Source organism: Macrosteles quadrilineatus, unplaced genomic scaffold, assembly GCF_028750875.1.
Source record: "Macrosteles quadrilineatus isolate MER2022 unplaced genomic scaffold, UCM_ALF_1.0 Scaffold_3__2_contigs__length_128488019, whole genome shotgun sequence".
NCBI classification, from domain to species: domain Eukaryota; kingdom Metazoa; phylum Arthropoda; class Insecta; order Hemiptera; family Cicadellidae; genus Macrosteles; species Macrosteles quadrilineatus.
This window is the reverse complement of record NW_026542596.1, coordinates 41,131,790-41,151,808: the sequence shown is the minus strand read 5'-3', so window position 1 is coordinate 41,151,808 and position 20,019 is coordinate 41,131,790. Positions and strand designations below refer to the sequence as shown.

The window sequence follows — 20,019 nt, the reverse complement described above, 5'->3', positions numbered from 1 at the left end:
TTTGCTTTAAGTAAATTTTTTAATGATCTGTTGGCCTCAATATATTCATTTTTTATCTCAATTTCATCGCTTTTTCTGTACTTTCTCAATAGTTTAAACACATTGTGCCTAGCTTTAGCGCACTGTAAGTCAAACCATGGCTGTTTCCTTGCAAACTTGAAAGAGTTATTTGTATTTGACTTTACTTGTTTAACATGAGCTGACTCTGTAATGCATTGAATGAGACTCTTAACATTTCTTTCCTCGTCTATGTCCAATTGCAAATTTAAAGCAGCAGTGTGTATTCTTTCCTTAAAATTAAAATCATCAAAATTGGTCCACTTTAATCTTGGAAGTAAAGATAAAACTTGTCCCTCGACTCTGGAATCTAATTCTTTCCTTATCTTAAGAGTTAATTGTATTGGCAAGTGATCTGACCCAATGTACTCTATTATCTTAAAATCACTAACTATTTGTAAACAATGAATTGAAACAAGTGCTAAGTCTATCACTGACGCTCCCAATTTATTTACAAAAGTAAATTCGCCCTTAGAATCACACTTTGTTCTCCCATTCAATACAAGTAATCCAAAATCATCACACATTTCTAAAATTTTTTTCCCATTTACATTTAAAACTGTATCTTTTGACTTTCGATCATAATTTAGGCATGCATTGGTCAGTATATTAGTATCTTCAGCAATGTTTTGCTCACTAGAAATTCGACTGTTTAGATCTCCAATTACGATTAAATTTTTACCATTGTTACCATGGATTATTTCATACAAATTTTCGAAATCATTTTCCCAAGTGCTATAATTCAAATAAATTGGCAAAATAATAAATTCTCTATTATAGTTTTCTTCCAGTAACTTAAAAGCAGTTATATTTCTAAAATATTCAAACTTAATATTATTGAAGAATTTTGACTGTTTATTTATTCCTAAAACTATACCACCTGACTGTCTACCTAGTGCTGCATTTCTTACTGCAAATTTAAAATCTATCTTAAAGTTAACTAGTCTTTTTAAAACTAAATCATGTTGCTCGTGATTAATAAATGTTTCTTGTAAAAAAATTAAATCATACTCATTGACAAAATCTATAAATAAATTATCCTCTAGCTTATTTTTAAGTCCACAAACATTGTATGCTAATATACTAAGTTCCTTGTTCGCTCTGAAAGTAGTGACACTTACAGGATCGGCGTTCACTCCCTAGACCTTGGCACCTGGAGATGAAGCCATGGACCCCACCGGCGATACTGTCGGTGTCGGTTTGGTCATACCCGCCGCCGTCGACACGTGCTGCTGCTCCATCGCCACTTTCGTCACCTCCGCGTACGTTGTTCTCACACCTGGGTTGCGGTCTGTCCTCTTCCCAGGGCCCTTCTCAGCGAGATTCTTAAGAAAATCCGTGAAGTCCTTGCCGAGGATGTGTAGTAGCTTCTGCCCTCCGTCTTCTCTCCCAGCCATCAATTTATTCTCCTCCCAGGTGAAGCGAGTGTTCTCCACCTTCAGATGGTCGTGGACGATCGGCATTCTGAGCTTCCCGGAGACTTTCTCAATTTCCGTACGGACTTCGGCTAGATAGGCGCGTTTCGTTCTAACCTCCCGAGTCAAATCTCGATGGACCACGTACCTGGTGCCTTTAAGGTCCCTCACATGAGCCATTATGTATTCAAGGTCATAGTCGTCCGGAAAATGCGCTATAATGGCTTTACCGTCCCTCCCCAAGGGGTGTGCGCGATTGACCCATAACTTAGACTTATCAGTTCCAAAATGCTCCGAACAGAAGTCCCTTATAATTTGACAAAAATCCGGTGTACCACTCCACTTTAGTCCTCTAAACACGAGATTATTTCGCCGCGAACGACTCTCTAGGTCATTTATTCTAGCAATCAACCTCGAGTTCTGGGTCTTTAATGAGTCTATGTCTTCATTTATTTTATCACATCCCTTACTAAGGTTACTAACCTCCATCGATAAGGTGACTAAATCCTGCTTGGAAGCTAGATTAGCGAGTTTTTGGTCTAGTAGTCTACTTATGTTATCATTTAGTCCCTCTAACAATTGACCCATAGTCAAACTGCTTACCGCTACACTATCCATATCGCACGTCAATCTAGCACGCCTGTCAGGGTTTGTGTTCGATTCCAACTCTGGTGAACTAGAGTATCTATGTCGTTTAAATCTACGAGGAGTAAAATAATCACTGATTTTGCGGTCGGACATATAACCTCAAAATGTCTGTCACCACGTGGTGTCCTCACTGCTCCACTCGCCCGCACAGACCCGCTCGGCCGCACCACCACAACGCACCACAATATGTCGATTATTTACCTCGGCACACGATTAGCTTCGGGCTGATAGCTAATTAATCTTATGCGGACACTAAATAATCTTTTAAACACAAAATTAAGTCTTCTAACGTCAATAAATCCACTAAAACTGCTAGAAATGTGGGAGCTGTCGTACCAGTAGTCTTAATCACATGCAGTCAGTGCTGCCAACCCTGAAAGATTTGTTATATAAAACAATCCAAATCTAAAATCTATATTTTATATCTTATGCTCTACATTTTCTTCAAATCTCAGTTGCAAAAGGTACTTACAAAACACCAATAATTTGACGAGATAATACGTAGTTTGAAAACAAATGCCGATCTGTGAGATAAATGTTCTTCCTACAAACTATGTGTATATTGCTATGTTTAAAAAGGTCAAGTAGCCAGTGAATGGTTAGGTACCGTAGTTGACTAACCATACATTCCTCATCTTGCGAGTTAGTAGCAAGATACCGGTATTTTTGCGTGAGTCTAGAAATCCGGAAGCAAACTTAGTGGAAGCAAATTCCGAAAACAGAAAAGTCGACGAACTCACAAATAGTCACTAAATATTAAAACTTGTAAGATTTATAAATTTTTAAATTGTTAAGGGTTCTCTAAATGTACGTTAAAATTTCACTCACTCACACTCACTCTCACTCCCATGGCCATTTATGCCCAAGGCGGGATTTGGCCGCACCAACAACTGCTTTCCATCTCTCTCGATCTTCTGCCTCTTCCACTTCTGCCCCCACTTCTCTGACGTCCCTGGAAACACTATCCCACCATCTCTTCTTGGGCCTTCCTAATGGTCGTTTCCCTTCTGGCTTTCCTATACTTGCTTCTTTTAGTAGTGAACCTCGTTCTCTCCGTAGTGCGTGTCCTGCCCACCTTATTCTCCTTGCTTTCACGTGTGCTACTACATCATAATCATTGTACATATTCCTTATCTCCCTATTATGCCTTTTTCTCCATTCCCCATTTTCTTGTATTGGTCCATATACCATTCTTAAAATTTTGTTTTCAAAAACAATCATTTTGTTTTCTTCTTTTTTATTTAAAATCCAAGTTTCAGCTCCATATGTTAATACTGGTCGAATTATACTATGATATATTTTTATTTTCGTTTTATGTGAGAGAATCTTTGAAGTCAACAATTTCTTACAAGAATACATACATTTATTGGCCTGAGCAATCCTATAATTTATTTCCATTTCTTCACTATTGCTGCTTGATATAATTACCCCTAGATATTTAAATTGTTCAACAACTTCAAAAGTATGTCCATCTATACTAATTTCATTTGTCCTCACTTCATTTGGCTGTCTCGTGAAGTGTATATATTTTGTCTTCTCATCATTAATCTTTAGGCCCATTTTTTCTGATTTTTTTATGAACAGTCTGGTTAGCTCCTCTAGGTCATTTCTGTTTTTGGACAGAATTACTACATCGTCCGCAAAAGCTAGGATGTTTATTTTTGTTCCCATTTCTAAACCTATATTTGTTTGTCTTACTTGTTGGAGGGCCTCTTCTAATGCTATGTTAAATAGTATAGGTGACATTCCATCACCTTGCCTTACGCCTGTTCTTACTTCAAAGCTTTCTGATAACTCTCCATCTACTTTTACTTTGCATTTTGATTCATTCAAGGACATTTCTACTAGTTTTATTAGTTTTCTGGGGATCCCAAACTTTTCCATCTGCTGATATATTCTTCCCCTGTCAAGGCTATCATAGGCCTTCGAAAAATCAATGAAAAGCCCATGTACTTCTTTATTGTATTCCCAGTGCTTACTAATAACTTGTTTAAGTATGTGAATCTGGTCCATTGTAGATCTCCCTTTTACAAATCCTGCCTGGTGATCCTCTATTATACTACTTGTGTATTCCTCGAGTCGCTTTTGAATAATCTTTGATAAAACTTTATATCCATGACTGAGCAAAGATATTCCTCTGTAATTTCCACATATTCCTTTGTCTCCTTTTTTATATATTGGCACTATTATAGATTCTTTCCATGTTTTTGGCATTTTTTCTTCGTTCCATACTCTACATATTATATCATGGAGTTTTTCTAGTGTAGTCCTGCCACCTTTTTTAAATAATTCTGCTACTATACCATCTTCTCCAGGAGATTTGTTATCCTTTAAGGAATTTAATGCTTGTTCTACTTCTTCAATACTTGGATTCTCAACAAGAGGTTGTACATCATGGTATATGGGGATTTCTTCATTATTGTCAATTTCTTCCCCATTTAGTAACTCCTCAAAGTGCTCTCTCCATCTGTTGGTCACTTCCTGTTTCTGTACTAAAATATTGCCCTCTTTGTCCTTAATGCCAAAACGTTAAAATTTAATGCAGAAAAATTAGTATAACATTGTAAGCTTATTATATCACTGTGACCGCAATTTTTGAGGATTTTTATTAATTCATGTTTATATCAGTAAACCTTTAGTATCCTTTAGCTCTTTGTTACTTGGTCACTTTAATTTTAAATTAAATAACTGCCATTTTTGTAAAAAGATAAAGTTATGGTACATTAATGACAGCTGTGCGCTTTCAAACTATAAGATACGATGACGACGGGTCGGCGAGCGCGTTGCGTACAGGCAAGTTAATCCCGAGCACGCGAACATTACCGAACTCACCCGAACTTGAATGGTAATGCAGATCGAGACTTGACACAACGCCTCTGTTGAGGGACCACCCAACTACGTGAAGGTGGCCCCGTCTAAAAACGACTTGGCACAAAATTGCCGTAAGGTGCAATATCTATTTTGCGTAGCATATGTAATCTTTGACTACGCCTTTGGGCTTGAATAATTCGCCTGTATAGGTTTTAAGTCGTAGCTGTGTATTAAAAAGTCTTCTGTTTGTATTAAGTTTCTTGAACATATTATATGGTAAGGTGCTAATGGCTGAACCTGTATCCAGCTCCATCTGGACTGGATTTCCCTCTAGCAAAACATCAATAAGTATTTTATCACTACTGCTATTGTTCAATTTGTAAATTTCATGAGTTTCTTTTTGACAATTATCGTTTCCATCTTCTTCAGTCTGATGAACTTTGGTTTCCTTTGCTTGCATACAGACATTGGCAATGTGACCCTGTTTTTTGCATTTGTGACACGTTTCAGAAGCAAACTTGCAGTTGTTGGCTCTATGTTCCCGTGAACCGCAACGGTAGCATCTTCCTCTCAGTTTGTCAAAGGATGAAGGCTGAGATTTCTTGGATACATAGTTCAATTTTGTGTTTCCAATCTTGTGAACAGTATTTTTTTGTAAAATCTGTTGATGTTTTGACCAAGGAGCTTTCATCTTTGGCTAGTTCCATTGCTGTTGCCAGGTTCTTGATAAATCTGTTATAATAGTTGACAAGACCTAAGAAGGTTCGCAGTTCACTAACATTCTGGGGTCTTCTTGCTTGTCTGATAGCCTTAACTTTATCTTCTGATTTGTGGATTCCGTGGGCATCTATAGTGTGACCTAAGTACTCAATTTGTTTGTGTAGAAACTTGCATTTATCTCTGTTCAACCTTAGTCTGTTCATTTTTATTCTTTGAAGTACCATTTCCAACCTAGTGAGCAACTCTTCTTCTGATTTTCCTTGGATGATTATGTCATCGAAGAAGCATTGAGTGCCTTCTATACCTGATAAGACCTTGTCCATGATTCTTTGCCAAATTCCAGGAGCTACTTTAACGCCAAACATGAGTCGATTAACTCTGAACTGTTATATATTTTGCTATTTTGCTTCTGTACTTTTTATATTAATCCATGTGTTAATTATTTACAATTTTCATATCATAATATTTACTATTCAGTTATGAATAAATAGTTATGCAAGTTACAAGTGCTTGTATTTATTACCTATCTTAACCACAAAAAACCCCATATGAAATCAAACTTATGGCTAACCAAACTACTATCATAGAAATGGGATGAATTTACATTGGTAAGTAACTATGTATAAGTGATTTGATTATAATACTAAGCAAGAAATTTGACTCTATCTCTATCAATTAGGTATCAATTATTTAAGATGGGGACGCCACTATGTGCATATTTTAACCCAAATATGAGTGTAGGATGAGTGGCGCAATCTTGTAGTCTTGTTAGTGACTAAGGCCGACATATTCTTTAGAATAGCCCAAACAGCTAATTGCAATTAAGGGACCTACAGTTTATAGTGGAATCTACATTCTTGCCTTGGTAGTAACGAATTGGTCTAATTATCAGGATAGTACTGCGGATAGTCGTAGTACTCACTAGTGAAGATGTTAATCCACAAAAGGGAGTATCGCAGCCACAGTGCATCTCTATAAATATCCACAATTCATGACCTAGGTACTAGTAGTTGGATTACAGGACAAAAAAATCTAAGTACACCTTCTCATAATTCATGCAAAGCTGATAAAACTTATATCTACATGTTTCTAATTTACAGTTTTACTCTTCAATTTCTTATTATATTACTCACGATACAGAGAGCTTGTGACTTGTTCAATGTTCATTTCAAATATGAATTTCGTTGCTAGGTAACTTAATTTATGAATCTTTGTTCAAAAGTTATCTGTTTCTGCTATGTTTTGTTGTAACCAAGGTGAAGTAAAATTTCTAACCAAGTCCTTTCTTGATCATTTTAACAAAGAATGTACATTTAAAAGATTAATAGGCTAGCAAGTTGTTCTGTAGGCTAAATAAAATTGAGTTATTTATTTTAAAAAATCAACAAGAAAGTTTGTAACAACATTAAAGTTAGTTTTCTTTCCCTAACATTCAATCACACACACACTGCTACAACTAGTATTCATATCTACCGTTATGCCACACCATAAAAATTTGTTTGATGGCGCTAATGTCAGTTGGGATTGGTTTTCTATGGATTTAATGGGATAAGGTACGGAGTTCCATAGGCGAAATAATTTGCTTCATGTTAGAACGCCCAGGATCGTTTTTCACGTTACTTCTGACTAGGCCTAGGGGTTGCGGCATAGATAAATCCATTAGTGATTGTTGAGATTTGAAACCTGGGATCTCAGGAACAAAAGCCCTTTGCTCTATCACTATACGTGGAATACTGTTACTACGTTTAACTAAAAAAACAGTTGTCTTACAAGGAATGCATAGTAAGGACGAGCCAGAACAAGTATTCCTTAAGTAACAATTTTAGTGCCATAGACTGTTGATTATCCTAACTTCGGCTTTCTAAACTTTTTAACGACTCTACCTGTAGACGATCAAGTGCCATAAAGTTGTGGAATATTAAGTGATATGACTGTACAAAGTAGGCCTAGAGGGTACGATGACAACCCTTTTGAAAGGTTTTTTTTGCATATGTGTCTGGGATGTTCGTGGTGTTGTCTGTGTATGGAAGATACACACCAGGCCTTAAGTTTCTACGTTTGAATTATTCTTTATTAGCAGTCTGAATTTTACACAGTTTGTCAACCCAGGGCAGTCTTTAGAATCTATGAGGCCCCCTGCAACTCACATCAGACCCTTGGTTCTGATTCTTCTGTGGCTGGAGCGTAGAGGGTTGAGAATACAGGCGATTTGTTTCAACTCGATGAACTGCACTCATTGTTTCCGACAATCGGACTGGACAATAGACCTTAGAGGCTAAGAGACTAGCTAATAAATATCAAAATAGGGTTGCTTTAGAAAGTTAGTATTGATGGGCATTGATTTAAAAAATATTACAGTAATTGTTATACTATGATCGGTTTAAACAACTTCTATAATCTCAACAAAATCGTAAACACAAAATAAATTGAGAATGAACTAAATTGTCCTCAGTCATAACAAAATCAAAGCCAACACTTGACAAAGGAAATAGTGATTTACTTCTGTCTTTGCAGGGACGTCATTTTCTTCTCCCGTAGTTACAATCAAAAACATCACACGACAAAATTGTAGACATCTTCTGCTACTGTAAATGTCCCTTACGTTCACGGAAAAATAGTGAACTTTCATAACTTTTCATTTTAGGTTGAGACTCTACTCTGCAACCTAAATAAATCCCATACAAAAACACTTTTTGATTGATGATATGGATGAATGTTGATTTTATGAATATTACAGATCCTTTGAAAAGTGGTAGACTGCTGAGTCCGGTCGGAGATCAGTATGGACTTTGTTTCCAGAAACTGAGAAAACAGTCAGACCTTCAGCTAATAAGATGTGTTCAGGTAAAATCTATGTGCAGACAATTTGTAAAACAACTTAGTTGCTCAGATTAAAAACATTTTAAAACTCAAATAAATGAGCTACACAAAACCAGTCAATATATTTACTTAGAGTCTTAAAATGTAACATAGAGCACAAAGGCCTACGTTTTAAGGATTTTTGTTAGGATAGCAGGATTACCTGGATATGAAATCGCTCACTTTAGCACAAGAAACACATAAGCTTTTCACAATCTCCCAAAACAAGAACATTGCATTGTCACCGATAGCATTTTTAGCAAAGGAAGGTTTGAATCAGTTATTTACTATCTCATAAAAATGTAGTAGCATAGACTAAACCAACACAAGTAGACTTCTCATCCCATCGTTAATTTTGAACCTCGTTTTTCGTGTCTAGTTCCTGTACTGGGTGCTAGTGTCGACGAAATTTTGTTCCTTTTATTTTAGGGTTAATATCTTGATTTTTCGTTTACGGTTTGGTTATATAACTAGGGTACAAGTTATTGTTTATGATTAGATCTTATTATTTGATTAAACGAGGTTTTAAATTACTGAAATAACAAGAAACAAATCGTAAACAAAACATCACCTCTGTAGTACACCGCACAGAACTAACAATAAAATTGTCTTCAGCTTTATGTTGTGTTATGTTCTTCAGGTATGAGAAATCTACTTAGGGAGTATGTTTTATCCATGGTAGTACCTTTTATGTTTCATTTGGAACAAAGAGTTAAATTAAAAGTACTCAACAATAACTATGACTATAAAATTTGGATCATGAGGGAACTCCTTTTGCAAAGAGAGTTCAGCTTAGTGAAAATTAGAGTTTTAGAGCTTACAGAGATTTGCACAAAAAATAACACTCCAAACAACACTGCTGCTGTATATTGTTTTTTGAAACATCGTGAGGGAATAGATTGTAATGAGGAACTCTCATTAATTTTCGGATATTTATAAGATGAGAACCATCATTTTTTTAAATTTTCCCATCTGCAAATTAAGGTGATGTAGCCTAAATAAGGTTAAATTATTAAGTTTGGTTAGGTTAAGAAAGGGCTGACTCTAGGTCTTAACACGTCAACCACAACTTAATGTCCATGATTTTGTGAAGGGGTTCTGGTAAGATTAGATTTTCCCTTCCATGTAAGTAAACAATCCATTTCTTTTTATTCCACTTATACATGGATCCATTTCTCATTTACATTGGGCAAATCAAAAAAGTAATAGCAAACCTCTGAAAATTGTAAGAAAAATGCTAAAAGCCTAATTTTTTCATATTTTAAGATAACAATGATTGTATCAGGATAACACGACATCCCAACGCAGCTACTTCGTGAAGCCTCCACTGCACAGCGTAACTCTGTTCTTCCGTCAGCAAGACATGGAGGCTGAGTATAGGCTGAAGGCTCACCGCTCGTGTGAAGAGGAGGCGTCGACACTCGCCACCGCACGCTTTAACACTCACCTCGACATTGCCATTGCTATTCTAGTAAGTCATTTCAACATCCTGGTGAAATTTATGCTAATCTAAATCTTATGATTTTTCTAGGTAATATTTTTGAAGAAAAGTATTACTACTACACTAGAGCTCGCCCCGTGGTCGAAAACACAATTTATTCAGGACAACATAAATTATAATATTTTTATATTACAGAAAATAAAATAGGCCATTTCAGTTAGCTGTTTATTTCATCAGCTGACTAAGTAAGTGAACGGTAAAAGTACATAATGTTACTTTTCTGTGTTTAGGCACGGTAAAGGGCAACTTTCCAGCCTATCAATACGGATGGAAAAGTACCCGTTTCTGTGTAGTATGATTTGAAATTTAATTTCCATTTTTGACCCAATTAACATAAATATTTTCAAAATATAAATATCACCTGCACATATAGGACCTATAACCTTTTAGTACAATCCGCGTGTAATTCAGTCCAGTAGTATGGTGAGGCTAGCTGTCATAAGTTTTGCAAAATATATAAGATTAATTATAACTACTCTGAACAATCCGACACTTATTATAATAACACGTTTATTTATCACTCAGCATTATTTATTTTTTATTTATTAATATGATACAGAGAAATATTTTGTTACTGATTATATAATATTTGTCAAAACTTCTTGTAAGGTATTCTGTGCAAGTAAGATAGCTTATTCAAAAAAGCTTTGTACTCTTAATTTCATTATAGCTCATTCATTGTTTTCTGGTTATGCGACAGAGGGTTTTGGATTACTGAAAATAATAAACAATTTAATTTATAAGCTTAGAAAAGTCAACTTAAGATGCCATATTATGCACTCCTTGACTAAGCTGATCAGTCTAAGTAATATTTCAAACAAATCAATGAACTAATATTTGATATAGCCTAGCTTAAAATTCTTGTCTACAGACTTTTCCCATAACTGAAGTATCAAAAAGTATAACCTATATTTCAAGTATAGGTGAACCTGTTTTACATTGTTTGGGTGCTAAAAACTGTTACTTGCCATCAGGTAACAAATATTAAATAAATCACACTTCTCTACTTACCAAATTAAATTATCACTTTGAGACTATTGTCACGACAGGAATCAAATTCCAGGGTTGTCAGTATTGTATCGATATAGACAATTGATTAATTCACTGCAGTATCAGATTGAGGGTGATGGACTAAAGTGTCGAATTCAAATGTAGAGATTCAGCCAATCAATTATTTATTTTTAAGGTTTTCCACCATAAAACAGAATTAACTTTTGATACAAATTTTTGCCTGTCTGATGACGATTGTGTTGTTTTCAGGTGTTTCTGCTGTTAACAATATCATGCCTCTCTTTGTTTGAAATGCCAACAACGTTGTTCCCTTTTTTCCTTCTTCTCACCGGCATTCAGAGTTTAGCCTTAATCTTGTGCCTGCGTTCAGTATTTTGGCCTGAGCTCAACTCGGGCCTGGATCGTTTTTCAGACTGGTATTCGTGGCACATCATCGGAGGTGTGTTAGTCAGTCTGCCGATGATTGTAATTTTCATTTGTACAAACGAGGGTTTGAGGAGTATAGAAAGCATTTATTACTTCACGTCGTTATTTTTCATCGGTATCATTCACTTTTGTAACTTTACCCAACTCAACTGTTGGATGAAAAGCTCAATAGCAACAATAGCAGGGTTAAGTTATTTAATAGTCATTTCATTACATTTACAATCGGCTTATGACGGTGAGGTCGTGGCCGATGTTACTAGTCAGAATAGTAGTTCTGTGCCTTTTCCGAATTTGAAGGATCTCATGTCGTATACCTCCAAGGTCTCGTTTAGTAATAATTCTTCGCCAGTGCCATATCTCAATCTTAACGACACACTCGATGCGTTCAACGCCTCTTCACAGAATAGGGCAGATGAACAGAACGTAATCAACTATGAGATATATTTGGACGTGTTGCTAATCCTTCTGCTAGTCTGGTTTTTAAACCGAGAGTTTGAAATCAGCTACAGGCTTAGTTTCCACGGCAACATGGTAGCTGCCCGAGACAAGGCCAAGGTGCAGACGATGAAGGACCAGGCGGAGATGCTGTTGCACAACATCATACCTGAACATGTGGCTGAACATCTCAAGACCACGGCCAAGTTAGTATGTAAAATTAATTTGTGTACTAGAACGATAAATTATTTTGGTAAACTTTAGGTGTTATGAACAACATTTATTTGTATGAACAAAAAAACGTTAGCAGCAATCTTACACATATTTTCTCCAAACACGAATACATGAAAAACTTTCATGCAACCCGCACATGACGCATGACGGTCTTGTGTAACCGAACACGAACACATGATGAACTTACGTGCAACCTGCGCATGACACATTAACTCGCACAAAATAACACTGGAAAACTTCACATTTACGACATTCCAGCCCTTCGAACCCCCAAATAAACTGATTAAAAACTGCACCAAAGTAGTGATTACAAATAATAAAAAAATATATTAAAAAACCAAATTTGTCAACACTACTAGAACCCCAAAAATTAAAGGCAATTTTTTTTGTACCAGGATCGAAGTTTTGTAAAAAATTACGCTTCCATCACCTGTAACGGTAGGTCCCTCTACTTGAGGTACCACTGTTACTTTGAGTGACATAGCTCAGGAATGAAACTTAGCTCTTGCTTGTAAAACCCAACTTTATTAAAACCCAAAATGATACAAATAACACAAAGATAAATATCAAACTAAAAGGTAGAGTAGACTGGAACTGTATAAATCATTAAGTTAGAAACTGAGACCCCAATTTGGAAAAGACTCTAAACCCCAATTTTGAAAACCCTTAACATTGTATTACCTGGCTTGTGCTCCAGCTCCCCCAACAGGACCCTGTCCTCCGGTGCACCACACAATCACTCAACACCAAAACTCCTCCTGATCAAGTGCACTGGCCTACTTAAAGCAACAGCCTTTTGTAGGTCAGCACAACATGTTACTTTTTGACAACACTCCCAGTCTACTCACAAAACATTGCCAAACACTTCCTGCCTACAATATTTGACCCCACCCATTACATCTGTTTTAAAATGGGTTTTTATGTAAAAACCACCATTAAAAATCAAACTTTCCAAAAGAAGGAAAATAACTGAAGAGATCCCATGGATTAGTACCCACATACAGAATTCCACACAGACTTCACTTTGAAAACCACTTTTTTGGTTCAGGGAAACCCAAAACATATATTGCCATCCTAAACTTGAACACGAAAATGTTGACGAAAATAATACTTTCTCCATACATTGTAATGGGGCAGAGGGGATTAAAAACTAAAGGAAAAACTTGTGTCAGAATACACGAGTATTAGGTGTGTGTGCCAAACCCAGTGGTTCTGAGCCCACCTTCAGATGTAGGTCTACATATCTAGGCATAAAAATAGGTGTCTCATGGATGGTGAACTTTCTCTGTTTATAAAAACTCTCCCTTCTAAAAGTCATACTATGATAAAAATAATAGTTTATTTTTTAAACTAGCCGGGCCAGTTCAGTTCTTAGAATTGAAGTTGTTTTACTTAACAACACGAGTAACGGACCAATGAGGTTCAATGATTGAGAGAAAAGAAGTAAAATTTTAAATTTTAATACTTCAAACGTCAACTTATCAAATGTTAACCAATTTAATTTACTAAACAACGAGTGAGTGTTTGAGACAATAAGTCGTAGCATCACAATCAGTGGCTATGAAAGATATAAACAAACCTCTCTTGAAAGTTATGAGTAGTGATTTATAGAATAAAAAACGGTCGTAGGTCAAGTAGTGTACGCAACTCGCGTAGTTAGCGTTAACAACAATCGTAAGTTGTAAAGTCACTCACCAAGGCTCGTACCTTTAATTTTCTACTCATTAAGTAAACTACTACTAAACCAGTGTGAATTGTCAAGTCTCACCTCATGTTTTATGTGAAACATGAATGTAATTTTGACATTAGGACAGAAAGTCCAGCTTAACGAAGATAAATTAGCTATGTGAATGAGGTTTTAGTGTGTTTGTTTATGTAGAAAACAATAAACATATTTTGCTTGCACAGATACTCTGAGAACGTTCACAACGCTGGCATTATCTTTGCAAGCATAATCAACTTCTCAGAAATGTATGACGAGTCTTATCTGGGTGGACGTGAATGTCTCCGAGTTCTAAATGAACTTGTAAGTATTTTACTTAATTTTTGTTATTAGGCATTGAAACTTTTTGTACTTAGGTGTGTCAAAAACACAAACCCAAGAAGCCCAAGAAGAAGGTTTTTGGCCTCACCAACAAGATGCCTCTACTCCTAGCGGCAGATTGGCTGCAGTGGAGGCATCTTGTTGGCGAGGCAAAAAACCTTCTTAGGTTTGAGTGGCCAAGGAGGTAAGGTAATTTATGTTTTTGTGGTATGTAGCAAAGTAAACAATCGGAAAGTGTAGTAAAATGCAGCTGCCGAAAGCTCTAGACATATAAGATCTTTGAAGCACAAACTGGTCAGTTGAAGGGGTTGTTTAGATGTACCCGCTACAGTGTGCTGTAAACCATGTGAAATTAAGCTTTCAGTTTCGTTATACTCTATGGTTCTGAGGAAGGGTTGAATAACACAAAAGGTCAGATAATCGAAGATCGGATAATGAATACTGTACTTTACTTGTGAAGAATGATTCGACATTTTCTCTCCGCAGATGAGTGACTTTGATGAGTTGCTTGGACAGCCAGAGTTTGCGTCGGTTGAGAAGATCAAGACTATCGGCAGCACATACATGGCTGCCTCAGGACTCAACCCTAGTCTGTCCGACCCCTCACATCTTCACACCCTCGTGGAGTTTGCCCTGCGCCTACAGGCCGTGGTGGACGCATTCAACAAAGATCTGCTCGAGTTTAATCTCATCCTCAGGTTAGACTAGCAACTAGTTTAAAAATTTAATTTTTATAGTAACAATATGGTTTTCCTACAGTTACATAACAATGTACATGTTCTCTCACTGATTTGAGAAAGCAAAGTGGCCAATTCGCTCATCAGTGAGACAATGTTAACATTGTCTCACTCTAATTACTTTGTCTCACTCCAGATTTGCAACGTGAAGGCACGAAATAGTGAGCACGTAACATGCAGGCAACGTCGTATGCGCGCGAAATACGTTGGCAGCACTGGCTGTAAATCAGCTGGTCAGCTGTTGTACTGTTGTATTTGTCACTTCACATTAAATGTTATATTAAAAGTTCACTGTGCAAAAATAGGTTATGTTTCTTCATAAATTATGGTAACAAATTATGGTTTTATGGTAACTGTAGGAAAAGTATAATGTGCAACTCGAGTTCAAAGTACAATTGCCTCACTTGAGAAACCATTCCTCACTCGCCTACGGCTCGTGAGTAAGGATTTCTCTCGAGTGAGTCAATTGCTCACTTTTCTCACTAGTTGCACAAATAACTATTTGCTACATTGTGAAGGAATCATGACGTTTTTGGTTGTTATGTTTCATTCTTAAGGAAGCTGAAACGAGTCTTATCTCAATTTTAGTTTATGTGTTTGGAGATCCTCAGGTAGCATAATTTATGCTGACTAATCTGGGAAAAACTAGATGACCATTCAAGATTTAACCTTTTTTCCTGTCTTTTAATAAATGTTTTAGAATGTCTTTGGATATAAAACCAGATTTAACTTATGAGTGAATAAAATACTGTAACATAAAAACCCAGTTTTGTGCAGTTGGTTATATCTTTCTGCCAACTGTAACTTAAACTTTGTTGTTGTTTGACTAAGTTGTTGTAGATGTGGTTTGATTGTTATTTTCTTTATGTTAATTGCATTTTTCCATCAAGACCTCAGACCTGTAAAATTAAATGAAAGTTGACTATAATTATCATTTAAAATCTGAGCTACCCCTAAGGGTAAGAATTTTAAAACTGACCATCATTATTGTAGCCCCTCATATCTAAAAAGGTTGCCATAACCCGATTTTAAATATCTCAAATTTAGGGGTGTGCGATGCATCGAAAATGCATCGAAATTTCGATTCGATTCGATTCGATGCATCGAATCGCGATTCGATTCAGTGGTGGTCAAAAAACGATTCGATTCATGAGGGAGTCAGTATCCATATACGAAAAACGCCTGCAGAAAGTCAATGCAATACCCGCAATACAGGAGCGCGTTGCTGTTGCGTTTCCTTTACGAAGGTGTTCTTATTTAATACATTCTTTGCATTAAATATAGCTTTAATTGTTTTATATTTTTTTGTTTTGACATTGCAAATGATTAGAGGTTTTGTTTTTTGTCTTGATGTAAGCAGTGTGTGAAATATTTTACTACTGTGAACCTAGCCAAAACAAGGTAGGTTACTCCAAAATCATTTTAAAAATAAGTCTGAAAAATTGTTACTTAATACTTAACTAGTAAGATCAATGTTATAGACTGATACATTTGGTATTTTTGTTAGGTGTCTGTCGGTCCCCGTCCCCGAATTTTTGTTGGGGCAAAAGAAAAAAAAGAATAATTTATTTCCAAAGAAACACTCTTATATTATTATATCTATTACAGAGGAATTAAAATGTTCAAATGAGAATTAAAAATTAAGTTGGCTCACGACCTTTAAGAATAAAGACACAACAGAGCAATTGCCGCACTGCCACTAGCCAGAGCCAGGTCTAGTCGTCTACTGATAAGAGTAACAAGACAAAAGCCGTGACGCAACACTAACAGTGCAAAGAAAACAAAGTCAAAAGAATAGAAAGACTATTTATCCAGACATACTAGTATAATCATTTATTGTTCATTCAATACCTAATTAAAAATATATTTTAGTATTTTACATAATAAATTATAAACAAAAGAAATATCTGATATAGTGAACAGATCTGTATCTTGGTTAAATAGGGTTAAAAAAATATATTTCTAAGATCCAATACAATATTTACAACTCACAAATTACATTGAATTAATTTCTTTGAAAATAATCTCTAACAGTTTTGTGTTTTTGAATAAAGAAATATATTTCTTTGTCTCTACTTCCTTGTTTCATCACTTGCATTTTGTCAGCAATTGAAGCAACTGGGTAGCAACCGGGTGGTGTAAGAGGGGAGGGGGAGGGTCTATGACCTTGAATTCACACATCGTTGCCCGGGCCTGGCTGGTGAGACTGATTCATTGTTTTTGTTGACATACTACTACCCTTCCTTAAGAGAAAAAGGCCCTGCTGTTCCAAAAACATTGAGGGTAGTTTAAAAACATTGACCTGTGTTGCCAAGGGCACTAGAAGATAGCATTTAACTTTCTTGTCTCTTGATTTAATATTATTTTAATCTTCTATATATTATTTAAGAGTTACTTTTCGGGTACCTAATTAGTTGTGATATTGTTTAGCTTCATTTTATGGATTTTTAATTCTTTTCATTCATTAGCTATCAAAATCAGTTGTTTTAGGATTTTAATCTCTTGCAGTACCGGTAGGTCTATACTACTGTATGACATGATATGCATTTTTTAGTCCTTATTAATTATACCATAAACAATGTTTGTATGTTATTTACTGTTTTTGAGTTTTATAGGAAATTAGTTTACACAATATCTTTTCTTCAATGAGTTCTCCACTTGACATGTTGCTTCTAGCCTATTACTATTTTAGGCCCTATAAAAATAATGCCTATGTAAAGCTGTAGGCCTACTGATGCCAATAATAATTCTTTATTTATGATGATGTAACAAATAATGTAAGGAGGTTAGGAGGCAGGGAATGAATGATACATGTTGCATGGTGGAAACATATTATTTTTATTTTCTTCTTGCTTGCAGTCCTGAAGCCGGTCCACAGGCCCTAAACTTGTGATATGTAAATTTATTTCTTAATGGTCTTTTTATATTAAGTTCCATTCAAATTTGTTGTAATTTAGCTACCGGTACCTATTTAGTTATTTAAACAGTTATTAAAATGAGAATGAATGTCTTGATAAAAAAAATATTTTCTTCTTTCTTGCAGTTGAGCCAGTTCCAAGTAAAAATTATGAAATAGGCAAGTAAAGCAGCTCACTGGTATTTCCAGCAGTTATTCTAATACATATGATTGAAAATAAATATTTTTTCATCTAAAATTCATATGTAAGTATGAATAGGCCTAATACCACATCAACAAAAATTTGTATTACACAAATGTGATAAATTTTAATTATTGTTAATCCACTCAATTGACAATTATGAATAGAAAAATATCGTATTGCTTCGAATCGAGTTGCATCGAATCGAATCGAAAATCTTTTGAATCGAATCGTTGCTTCGAATCGAAAATTTTTTGCTGCTTCGCACACCCCTACTCAAATTGTTAAAAGTTAAGGGGGTGCCTAGTTACTTTTCAGCCACAATGTATGTGTATACTATAAGGTTAGGATTTTTAAAGGGATGATATTGAGCCTTTTTATGGAAAGGTCTGATTATCGAGCTTTTACTGTACGGTATTCCTATAATCACAAACTGTTTTGGAGTACAAGTAGAGCTATTAATAAAACGGAAAAAAAACACATCATATATAATTTTACTTGTAGCTTTATTTAGGCTTTGCTACAGGGTATGAGCACAGATAGTAAACGGTAGTAACTTGAAGCTACTTCCTGCAAATTCATAGGCTACTAAGACTTCATCTCCAACTATTCTCAATAGATTTACCTTCCTAGGATCGGCTACAGTTTTGGAGACATAACAGCTGGAGTTATCGGAACCACAAAGCTGTACTATGACATCTGGGGCGACGCGGTGAACATCGCAAGTCGCATGGACTCAACCGGTGTACCGGGCCGGATACAGCTGCCGGCTCACTGTGTGCCGACACTGCAGGACCGGTACGAGTTTGAGAAGCGAGGACAAATCTACGTCAAGGGAAAGGATGACATGGTAGTGTATTTGCTGGTCAACAAGAAGTCTGTCGGCTGAGGATTATCAGGGTATTGTAAACATAAATACCACATTCTCCGTGCAGTACGGAGGGCCCATAAGCCATGATTTTCAAATGGTAGTTTCGGCAAAACTAGGAGATCGAAAAACATCAAAACCTTCTAAACACTCCTTTACTTTTATCTTACCTTAAGCAAATTCCCCATATAAAGAATAAGCTTTTACTGTAAGTCTCGTGGTAAGACCTGGACCAGGGACCAAATTTTTTGTTGCCCCCAGAGGCCAAAAACACCATCCATTCAAATTCATATACATACATATATATATTTTTAGCATTTACACCAATGAGGGCTACTTTAAATGTTGATAAGTAAATTAAAATACCAATGTATCCTGAAAACATTTTATTTCTAACACTTTCGTGTGATTCGGCCATTCATGCCGTGATCACAGTGAAAAGTACTTAACCTAATAAATTATAGGTATTATTTACAAACAGGGGCCTGTTTCATAACAAACTACAAACTAACAATATTATTAGTAAATCAGCTGATCACCCAACGCAATTCTAATAAAAACTAGCTGTTACCCACAGGCTTCACCCTTTTTGACTTCATAAGTATTAATGAAACTATTAATTGGTTAAGTTAAGCTGAAATAAATACCGTACAACAGAATACAGTAGGAATGGGCATATGGGAGGGACAATGGCTAAAGGTGTGGTGACGTCATATCTATAGTGGCTAATGTCTTCTCTTGAGGCAACACGATTACCGTAACGAGACGATGTGATTCCAACGGCGTTCGTGGCTTAATTGATAGCGTAACGGACTAGTGTTCAGGAGGTCTCGAGTTTGAAACCCGTGGGGGACACTAACTTTTTGTCAAAGATTTTGCTTTATTTGATTTTTATCTTATATCTTTTTTAACATTGCTTTAACAAAAAGTGTGCCTTCTACATTGATTCTTCTGTAAATCCTGTTATTAAACATGCAAAGACTGTAGCTGACAAACTCAATGAATATCTTGAGCTTGAGTGTTTGGACTTTACTCACATTCCGTTTCCAATTCAGTTAAACAACTATGACTGTGGCATATATTCAATTATAGCGATTGAAAGCTTGATCCTAGATATTGTGGAGCACAGCTCTGACCTGGACACTGAAACCCTTG

The 20,019-nt window shown here is 35.9% G+C and overlaps 1 protein-coding gene across 3 annotated transcripts in view; it reads left to right on the top strand.

Annotated features, from left to right (window-relative positions):
* LOC128988972 (adenylate cyclase type 9) overlaps nt 1-19,768 on the top strand; it is a 44,988-nt gene extending 25,220 nt beyond the window's left edge. For all 3 annotated transcript variants that reach the window (XM_054410790.1, XM_054410788.1, XM_054410789.1), the window contains 6 exons: nt 8,389-8,495; nt 9,796-9,981; nt 11,272-12,089; nt 14,026-14,143; nt 14,648-14,859; nt 18,630-19,768. In XM_054410790.1, coding sequence (XP_054266765.1) covers nt 8,389-8,495; nt 9,796-9,981; nt 11,272-12,089; nt 14,026-14,143; nt 14,648-14,859; nt 18,630-18,885 — 1,697 coding nt within the window. In that variant the 3' untranslated portion in view covers nt 18,886-19,768. The remainder of the gene's footprint in view (nt 1-8,388; nt 8,496-9,795; nt 9,982-11,271; nt 12,090-14,025; nt 14,144-14,647; nt 14,860-18,629) is intronic.
* The last annotated feature ends 251 nt before the right edge of the window (nt 19,769-20,019 follow it).